Here is a 10,000-nt window from a genome sequence, read left to right as displayed (position 1 = left end):
ACCGCTGGGGCCCCCTGCAATCTCCTGTACGGAGCCTCGACAGCCCGCAGGAAGGGGGCGTGTTGACCTCCGCACGAAGCGGCGGCCGACACGCCCCCTCAATACAACTCTATGGCAGAGCCGAAGCGCTGCCTTCGGCAATCTCCGGCTCTGCCATAGAGATGTATTGAGGGGGCGTGTCGGCCGCCGCTTCGTGCGGGGGTCGACACCCGCTATCTGGCCGGAGAGCCGGGGCCCCGTACAGAGAGATCGCAGGGGGCCCCAGCGGTCGGACCCCCCCGCGATCTCAAACTTATCCTCTATCCTTAGGATAGGGGATAAGTTTTTCACCACTGGACTACCCCTTTAATACTCACCTGAAAATTCACGTCATGATTTTACCTGCGGAACTTTCGTCAGTCAGAGGCGTTCCCACATTCAGGCATGTGTGCTCATTTCTTGCCTTGCTTAGGCTACATAAGGATGTGTGTGGCAGACAGTGCTGTGCCATGACTAAGAACCATGATGGTTAGAAACGCGTCAGAGTTTCTGCTATGCTTTTAAAACCACCTTTTTGGTTTCCATTTTTTCGTTAATTTTAATTATGTGAAACACATTTTGGACTTTTATCTAATTTTTGGGAGCTGGAATATTTAACCAATTTTTTGTATCCAATCAGATTGCTTCTCTTAAAGAGGCCTGTGAAAAATGAAACCATCGATTTGATTGGTTGCTATGGGCAACTGCACCACTCTTCCCTCTTCCTCTACACAGGTTTTGATAAACCTCCCCCTAAAGAGAGAGAGCGCACACACATTTTAGTATATATACATACATACATACATACACACATATATACATACACACACACACACACACACACACACACAGAGCAAGTAAGCACATGTTAGTCTCCATTCATAGCACATAACAGTAGATCTTTTCCATACATTTTGTAAGTAATATAAATCAGAATTACACTTCTGTACAGTGACAAGGTAACAATAAAGTGCTGACCTCTACAATGGGAACACTTGTGACCCCACTTTTTAAATTCAAGATTGAAGAAACATTTAATTGCTTACCTGGGGTTGTATGGATCTTATGTTTAGGTTCAAAAGTGGTCAAAAGGTAGGACAACCGGATGATGGGCGCCAAAGGCTTGGCGCAATGTTGATGGTCGATGTTCTGCTGCAGACCTTGTGTCCTGGTATCATGTGAATGTTATTGTGACATGTACCACCTACCCCACCATTGTACAGACCAAGTCCTCCCCTTCATGGCAGCGGGACCCCCAAATGGCAGTGACCTCAATCAGCATGATAATGCCCCTGGCCACACTGCAGACATTGTATAGGAACGAGGAACATGACAAAGATCAAGGTGGTGACTCGGTCTCCAGATTTCATCCAATCGATCAGGACAGGGATATGGGGTCCGCACCTCACAAGATCCGATACAGGACACAGCACAGGGATATGGGGTCCGCACCTCACAAGATCCGATACAGGACACAGCACAGGGATATGGGGTCCACACCTCACACCTTACAAGATCCGATACAGGACACAGCACAGGGATATGGGGTCCGCACCTCACACCTTACAAGATCCGATACAGGACACAGCACAGGGATATGGGGTCCACACCTCACACCTTACAAGATCCGATACAGGACACAGCACAGGGATATGGGGTCCGCACCTTACAGGATCTTATACAGGACAGGGATATGGGGTCCGCACCTCACTCCTTACAGGATCCGATACAGGACAGGGATATGGGGTCTGCACCTTACAGGATCTGATACAGGACACAGCACAGGGATATGGGGTCCGCACCTCACTCCTTACAGGATCCGATACAGGACAGGGATATGGGGTCTGCACCTCACAGGATCCGATACAGGACACAGCACAGGGATATGGGGTCCGCACCTCACACCTTACAGGATCTTATACAGGACAGGGATATGGGGGTCCGCACCTCACACCTTTCAGGATCTTATACAGGACAGGGATATGGGGTCTGCACCTCACACCTTACAGGATCTTATACAGGACAGGGATATGGGGTCCGCACCTTACAGGATCTTATACAGGACAGGGATATGGGGTCCGCACCTTACAGGATCTGATACAGGACACAGCACAGGGATATGGGGTCCGCACCTCACACCTTACAGGATCTGATACGGGACACAGCACAGGGATATGGGGTCCGCACCTTACAAGATCTGATACAGAACACAGCACAGGGATATGGGGGTCCGCACCTTACAGGATCTGATACAGGACAGGGATATGGGGTCCGCACCTCACAGGATCTGATACAGGACACAGCACAGGGATATGGGGTCCGCACCTTACAAGATCTGATACAGAACACAGCACAGGGATATGGGGTCCGCACCTTACAAGATCTGATACAGAACACAGCACAGGGATATGGGGTCCGCACCTTACAGGATCTGATACAGGACACAGCACAGGGATATGGGGTCCGCACCTCACACCTTACAGGATGATACGGGACACAGCACAGGGATATGGGGTCCGCACCTTACAAGATCTGATACAGAACACAGCACAGGGATATGGGGTCCGCACCTTACAGAATCTGATACAGGACAGGGATATGGGGTCCGCACCTCACACCTTACAGGATCTGATACAGGACAGGGATATGGGGTCCGCACCTCACACCTTACAGGATCTGATACAGAACACAGCACAGGGATATGGGGTCCGCACCTCACACCTTACAGGATCTGATACAGGACACAGCACAGGGATATGGGGTCCGCACCTTACAGGATCCGATAAAGGACACAGCACAGGGATATGGGGTCCACACCTTACAGGACCCGATACAGGACACAGCACAGGGATATGGGGTCCGCACCTTACAGGATCCGATACAGGACACAACACAGGGATATGGGGTCCGCACCTTACAGGACCCGATACAGGACACAGCACAGGGATATGGGGTCCGCACCTCACAAGATCCGATACAGGACACAGCACAGGGATATGGGGTCCGCACCTCACACCTTACAGGATCCGATACAGGACACAGCACAGGGATATGGGGTCCGCACCTCACACCTTACAGGATCTTATACAGGACACAGCACAGGGATATGGGGGGTCACATCTCAGTGCACAAGGGACCAACAATATTAGGCCATCGGCTTTAGTGTTACGCCAAATTGTTTCTAACTCCTATAAAGATGCCTCTCACCATCCAAATGTTTAAAACCATTCCTAATACAGAATCACTGTACTGACCACCCCCCTCCCCCCCCCCCCCCATTTGAGTCGGCATTTGGTGCCTATGACAACTACTACAACACAAATGCAGAATAAATTGCAAACTACAGGCCGCACCTCCGTGTGAAATCTGGTGTTAGTCCAGCATCCTGCGCGGTCAATACAAGGAAATGATCCCTCCCTAATAAAACAAGAACCATTTCTCCTTCAGATCACTGCGCTGGGAAGTAACCAAATTATACAAAACATTGGGACGTGTTTGTATAGATTATTTTTACACATTGATATTAATATTGAATAATATTGAATATTTATATTATTATTTTTCAGTCAGGTTTCATTGCAGACTAAACCGTTTAGCATTTAATGTCCCTTTAAAGAAGTGTTTTCCAGCCAATGTGCCTCCAGCTGTTGCAAAAGTACAACTCCCAGCATGCCCGGACAGCCACAGGCTGTCCGGGCATGCTGGGAGTTGTACTTTTGCAACAGCTGGAGGCACACTGGTTGGGGAAACACTGCTTCAAAATATATGCGCATGTCTGCAATAACTTTTTAAACAGATCAATAAAATCTGACACTGACATACTGCAGCCACAATAGGTCCAACCAGTGTTATGGTGTCTAAGCATTATTGTAAATGTATATACTCTGTGTCTGCTGAGTGCGCCTCCCGCTGGTGCTCTCCACTTCTGCACTTTCCCTACTCTAACGTGCAGTGTAAACTTAAAGGGGTACTCCGGTGGAAAACTTTTTATTTTTTTATTTATTTTTTTTAAATCAACTGATGCCAGAAAGTTAAACAGATTTGTAAATTACTTCTATTAAAAAAATCTTAATCCTTCCAGTACTTATTAGCTGCTGAATACTACAGAGCTCTCTGCTGACAGTGTTCTCCAACCAGTGTGTCTTTAGTTGAAGCAAAACTACAACCCCCAGCATGCCCAGACAGCCTTTGGCTGACTGGGCATGCTGGGAGTTGTAGTTTTGCAACAGCTGTAGGCACCCTGGTTGGGATATCCTGAGTTATATCATAAACTTCCACAACTACTTCCACTATGGGGTTGTAAATGAAAGGGGTACTCCAGCACGACTTAACTTATCCCCTAACCAAAGGATAGGGGATAAGTTCTAGATCGTGGGGCGGTCCGAGCGCTGGGGCCCCCCAGGATGTTCTGTACGGGGCCGTTATATTGGGGATAAGTTATATTGCAATATAGATGTCCTTTAAAGTAGCATTCAGATCCCTGCAAACTGGTAGGTGAAGCTTAAGAGCACGCTTTCCCTCCGCTCTTTCTACGGATCAGTGGAGGTCTCAACACCAAGACCTCTCCTGATCTAAATTTTTAGACAAGATTTTTTTTTTTTTTTTTTTATGAAAGGGACAAGTTGCGGCTTGAGATTAAATAGGTATTACAGTGAAAAACTAATATATATATATATATATATATATATATATATATATATATATATATATATATATTTATTTATTATATATTTTTTTTTTATATCAACTGGCTCCAGAAAGTTAAACAGATTTGTAAGTCACTTCTATTAAACAATTCTTAATCCTTCTAGTACTTATCAGCTTCTGAAGTTGAGTTGTTCTTTTCTGCCTGACCACAGTGCTCTCTGCTGACACCTGTCTGTCTGTCTCAGGAACTGTTCAGAACAGGCGAGATTTGCTATGGGGATTTGCTCCTACTCTGGACAGTTCCTGACATGGACAGAGGTGTCAGCAGAGAGCACTGTGGTCAGACAGAAAACAACAAATCAAATTCAGCAGCTGATAAGTACTGGAAGGATTAAGATTTTTTTTTAATAGAAGTCATTTACAAATCTAACTTTTAATGAGCCAGTTGTTATGAAAAAAAAAAAATAGTTTTTCACCGGAATACCCCTTTAAGCGCACGCTTTCCCCCCCGCTCTTTCTACGGATCAGTAAAGGTCTCAGCACTAAGACCTCGACTGATCTACATTTTTAGACCAGGTTTATTTTTATTTTTTTTAAACAAAAAGGGACAAGTTGCGGCTTGAGATGAACCGATTCACAGTAGGGCAAGAATTCTACGCCTTCAACCCAATTTTTTTTTTTTTTCTCGTCTTTTTTTGGAAAATCCAGTTTGAAGATAAACACGCACAACTGTGATTATATACAGTCTTCATTTATACATATTACATAGTTCTTACATTATTGGAGCGTATTCAATACTGGTAAAATGTATCTTCAAAATTAGAAAAATAATGATAGCGTTATGTAAACCTCCAAGAAGAGATACCATAAAGTTATTTATAGGGCATTCAGGATTTTTTTTTCTTCTTTTCCTTTTTCGTTTTTTTTTTTTTTTTTTTGTGTGTTTTTCTCATTAGTTTTTAAAATCACATTCAAGATAACCTGTCAGAAAAAAAAAAAAAAAAAAACTTTTCCCAGCTGTCCAAAGATGAGAAGCCTTCATCAGACCAATGGTAGCAACACTTAATATTGCAATTTTATTTAATTTGCTCAAACAAAAAAAAAAAAAAAAAATAGCATGTAGTAAATTTAAAACGAAAAACAATGGTAAAAAAAAATAGAGAGATGACATGGAAAGGAAAAACAAAAAAAAAAACTAAATGTGATAAAACAAGAAGCACGGGCAGATGACATTCGTAGAGGGATTCCGACTCCTGCTTCAGATGAGACACATGTAACATGACCGGGATGATTATAAGTAGAGATTTCAGCACCAGCACACAGATTTTATACATTCATTTTCATTGCAGTTTATCACTTTCATCCCGCACCCCAACCACCCCCCCCCACCCAATCCTGTGGGTATCAGTATAATCACAGCTAAGGTCACAGTGTTGCTTAAGAACGCTCCCTCGGAGGCGGGATATGTCAAACTTTTAAGACACCCAATACATACATGGACATAACCCCCATTGAAATGATTATCTTTTTCCAGCATAAATACATTCTTTCCAATTTTTGTTATTTTTTTTTAATCCTCCTCCCCCCCCCCCCCCCGACAAAAAAAGTAAAAAAAAAAAAAGTTTTACATTTATTTATTTTAATTCTTGATTTTTGATTTTTTTTTTTTTACCTCCATTTTTTTTGAAGTTTCAGTTGAAAGGAAAAAAAAAATCTCCATAAATTTTTTAATATTACGTCCAGGAAAACAAATAATTTAGATTTATTTTTTATTTTTTTTAACGATTTTTAAAAATTTTCCACGATTCATGAATAAAAAGAGCTAATTTCTTTCAAACACCACTTCCCCATCTGTCCCCAGGTTGGGTGTGGTATTGCAGCTCAGTTCCATTGAAGTGAATGGAGCAAAGTTGTAATACCACACACAACCTGGGGACAGACCTGAAGCTGTGTTTTGAAAGAAATTAGCTCTCTTTTTCTATTCCTGGTCAGGCCCTTTAAAGAAAAAAAAAATAAAGAAAAAAGAACGTGGATTTAAAAAAAATTTAATCTAGAGAGATTTTTTTTACACAAATGAAATTCAAAGAAATTGGGAAGTGGATTATTATTATTAACTTTTTATTTTTATTTACTTTTTTAAACACGTTTTGGGAAATGTAAAAAAGTTTAACAAGCAAAATTGTTTTGTTTTGATTTCTCCTAATTAATTATTTAAATTTAACTTTTTTTTAAATTTCACATAAAAAAACAAAAAGAAACTACTTTTTGTAAATTCCAAAATATTTTCTTCACTTGACTAAAATATAATTTAAAAAAAAATGTACTTAAATTGAAATTTGAAAAGATTTACGAAAAACATTTAGGAATTAAGAAAAAATAAAAATGGGGGAAAAAGAACAAAGTAAAGTTTACAATTTGAATCACTGAAATCTCTAATGATCCAATAATGGGTGGGTATTTATAAGCGTTTGCTTTTAATGAGTACATGAGAGGGGGGTTGGGTGGAAATGGGGGGGGGGGGTATAAAAACGGATATGAATGCAAGATGGAGACAATCAATTACTCTAGAACTGAAAAATCAGGTATCATTTTTAGACCAAGGCACAAAAACGCATAGTGCATAAAACCGGTTTCATTCAAAATAAGCATGGGAGGACCGTGCCCCCCTCATGGGTTGTCATTTACTTTGGACTGCTCGTAGTCATAATAAAAGGTTGGCTTAGTCTGGAGCGGTAACAGAAGTGACACGTGGGATCACATACATTGGCTGAACTCTTACAGCTGAAATGTCCGCAGTACTAACAGAAATAAGACGGATGACAAATCCTCAAGTGAGCCGGGGTCCTGGACAAGCCTGTCCCAAATAGTCCACAGTTCCATTACTTCGTACCATGCAGAACAGTTCTACAGTTATATTCCAGAGGTGAATTGGGGGATAAAAGTGGCTGCTTGCACATTGAGACACTAGTTGAATTTTTTTTTAATTATTAATTTGGAAAGTCCACGGCCTTCAGCGAGTATCATGATGAGCATCAAAAGTGTCATGAGGTCCATATGTTCAGAGAGGCATCTTGCTTTGGCGTCCAGCACTAACGGTAAAGGTCTCCTTTCTTATGAGCTGCAGAAATATCCTGAATCTATAAAACCTCCCAAGTTTCCATGTCAATATGGCACAATTCCAACCAAGACTCTGAAACATAACCAACGTCCTTCCTGAATTTTACATCCCGCCATAGTCGCTTTGGCTGCTGACTGCCGAAGCTTTTCCTTCATGGGCGAAAACTTTCATACTTCAATCTTTCCTTCCCAACATGGAACAAAAAATAAAAAACCTCAGTGCAATCCAAACTCAGTCACCAACATCACGACCGAAAGAGCAAATAAAAAAAATAAAAAAAAGTAAAGCCTGGTTGTATGACAGGAGAAGATGGTTTCAAGATGGCGGCCACGGTAATACAGAGAGAGGCTTTTCTTTCATAATTGAGAACGCGGCGTCTAACCTGGAGCCCGCTAAACGTGACATGCACTGGTTTTGTTTTTCGAAGTCTTGAGACCCTTAAACTGCTTTTGTCCCCATGCAGGAAAAGTATCTCTAAGCGGTTTTGTGTTTCGGTTCTCTGATTTGGTAGAAGCGTTAATTTAAAGAAGGCTTTTATTCAATTTTTTTTATTCTTGTAACAAGTATTCGCTTTGTCTTCTCTTCAACCAAACTACAAAAAGCGTATTTTCCCAAAATAAAAAAAAAATATGTAGAAAAGTCAAAACGTTCCCGATGTGCAACACTGAACCCTAACTTCTCTGCAATACTGGACCGGCGACCGGGGCTTCTCCGGGAGTGGAAATAAAGGATTGTGGTATCCCAGAATACAGTGACATTCTATGACATGTGCGCGAGTGTTGTGTCTCGTAAAACAAAAAAAATGATGAAGTATCATAGGAAGACGAACCTGAGTTACACTTGCAGTACGATTGGATAACTTGCTAGGGACCCGCCACTTCTCTCCTCTTACGTGTAGGCAATGATTGTTGACACGGATAGATTCTCGTGTGTATATATATATATGCACTGCAAGCTCATTGGACAGGAAAAAAGGTATATTAAAAATAAACAGGAACTTCTGCATATTAATAGTTCAGTGGTTGTTTGTTTTTCATAAGACCATCGCTCTTGAGGTGCAAGGAAAGGGGAAGAATTTTTTTTTTTTGTTAAAAGGCAGAAAGCCAGGAGAGATTCGGTATACATCCAAAGTGAAGTGTCTGAAAGGTCTTTATATTTGCGGTTTCCCGGGTTGCAGGATTCTGAGACTTCCTTTAAATCCTCTTAGAAAAAAAAAATAAAGGAGAAGTCCTTTCTGATCAGGGCACTGAGCCGCCTCCCGTCAGTCTCTTCTATGTACTGTTTGATTTCCCCAACTCTTGTCGAATGGCTGAAATAGAAAAGACAAAAAAACTAAATGTTTGCTAAAAAAAAAAAAAACTAAGTCTGTGAAATGTCTAATCAAAATAATTAAATCTGTGTAAACATAATATCCTGTGATTCCACTAAGTGTACTGTAAGGAGAATTTACACTGAACTCCGCAATAAAGACAGTATGCAGTGAGCACCCCCTAGTGGTGACATCAGTTAAAGTCTAATAAAGGAGATATCCAGTGCTGAAAAACGTATCCCCTATCTTAAGGATAGGTGATAAATTTCAGATCGCGGGGGGGGGGGGGGGATTGGGGGCGACCGCTGGGGCCCCCCCGTGATCTCCTGTACGGGGCCCCGGCAGACCACGGGAAGGGGGCGTATTGATCACCGCATGAAGTGGCGGCTGACACGCCCCCTCAATACAACTCTATGGCAGAGCCAATGCGCTGCCTTCGGCAATCTCCGGCTCTAGCGTATTGAGAGGGCATGCCAGCTGCCGCTTCATGTGGTGGTCGACACCCGCTATCTGGCCAGCATGCCGGGGGCCCCGTACAGGAGATCGCAGGGGGCCCCAGTGGTCAGACCCCCCCCGCGATCTGAAACTTATCTCCTATCCTAAGGATAGGGGATAAGTTTTTAAGCACTGGACTACCCCTTTAACATTATGTCACAGCAGATGAAATGAACATCTTATAGTTATAAAAATATGTTATGGAATTAATCAAAGAATTTAGGCACTACAAGTGGTATGAAGATGAAGCATATAGCATGCTTTATTACCCTGCCGGGCCAACAGACTATAATGTAACGCATCAGTCAGATTAGGCACCTGGGTTGCGTTAAAGAAGAACTCCAGGATCCAACAACTAACAGATTGTGTGTGGGGGGGGGGGGGGACGTTGCTGGGACCTCCTGCGATCTTCC

At 42.5% G+C, this 10,000-nt stretch overlaps 1 protein-coding gene and 1 long non-coding RNA gene across 6 annotated transcripts in view; one reads left to right on the top strand and one right to left on the bottom strand.

Annotated features, from left to right (window-relative positions):
* LOC130363101 (uncharacterized) overlaps positions 1-10,000 on the top strand; it is a 112,387-nt gene that overhangs the window by 29,312 nt on the left and 73,075 nt on the right. The window lies entirely within an intron of this gene.
* ENAH (ENAH actin regulator) overlaps positions 5,384-10,000 on the bottom strand; it is a 101,105-nt gene continuing 96,488 nt past the window's right edge. For 3 of the 4 annotated variants that reach the window (XM_056568446.1, XM_056568448.1, XM_056568449.1), the window contains one exon: positions 5,386-9,092. In XM_056568446.1, coding sequence (XP_056424421.1) covers positions 9,055-9,092 — 38 coding nt within the window. In that variant the 3' untranslated portion in view covers positions 5,386-9,054. Of the gene's footprint in view, positions 9,093-10,000 lie in introns of all 4 variants that reach the window. The other variant, XM_056568447.1, reaches the window with a different exon arrangement.

This window comes from Hyla sarda, chromosome 3 (genome assembly GCF_029499605.1).
Source record: "Hyla sarda isolate aHylSar1 chromosome 3, aHylSar1.hap1, whole genome shotgun sequence".
Classification (NCBI taxonomy): domain Eukaryota; kingdom Metazoa; phylum Chordata; class Amphibia; order Anura; family Hylidae; genus Hyla; species Hyla sarda.
This window is presented reverse-complemented; position numbering and strand designations above follow the sequence as displayed.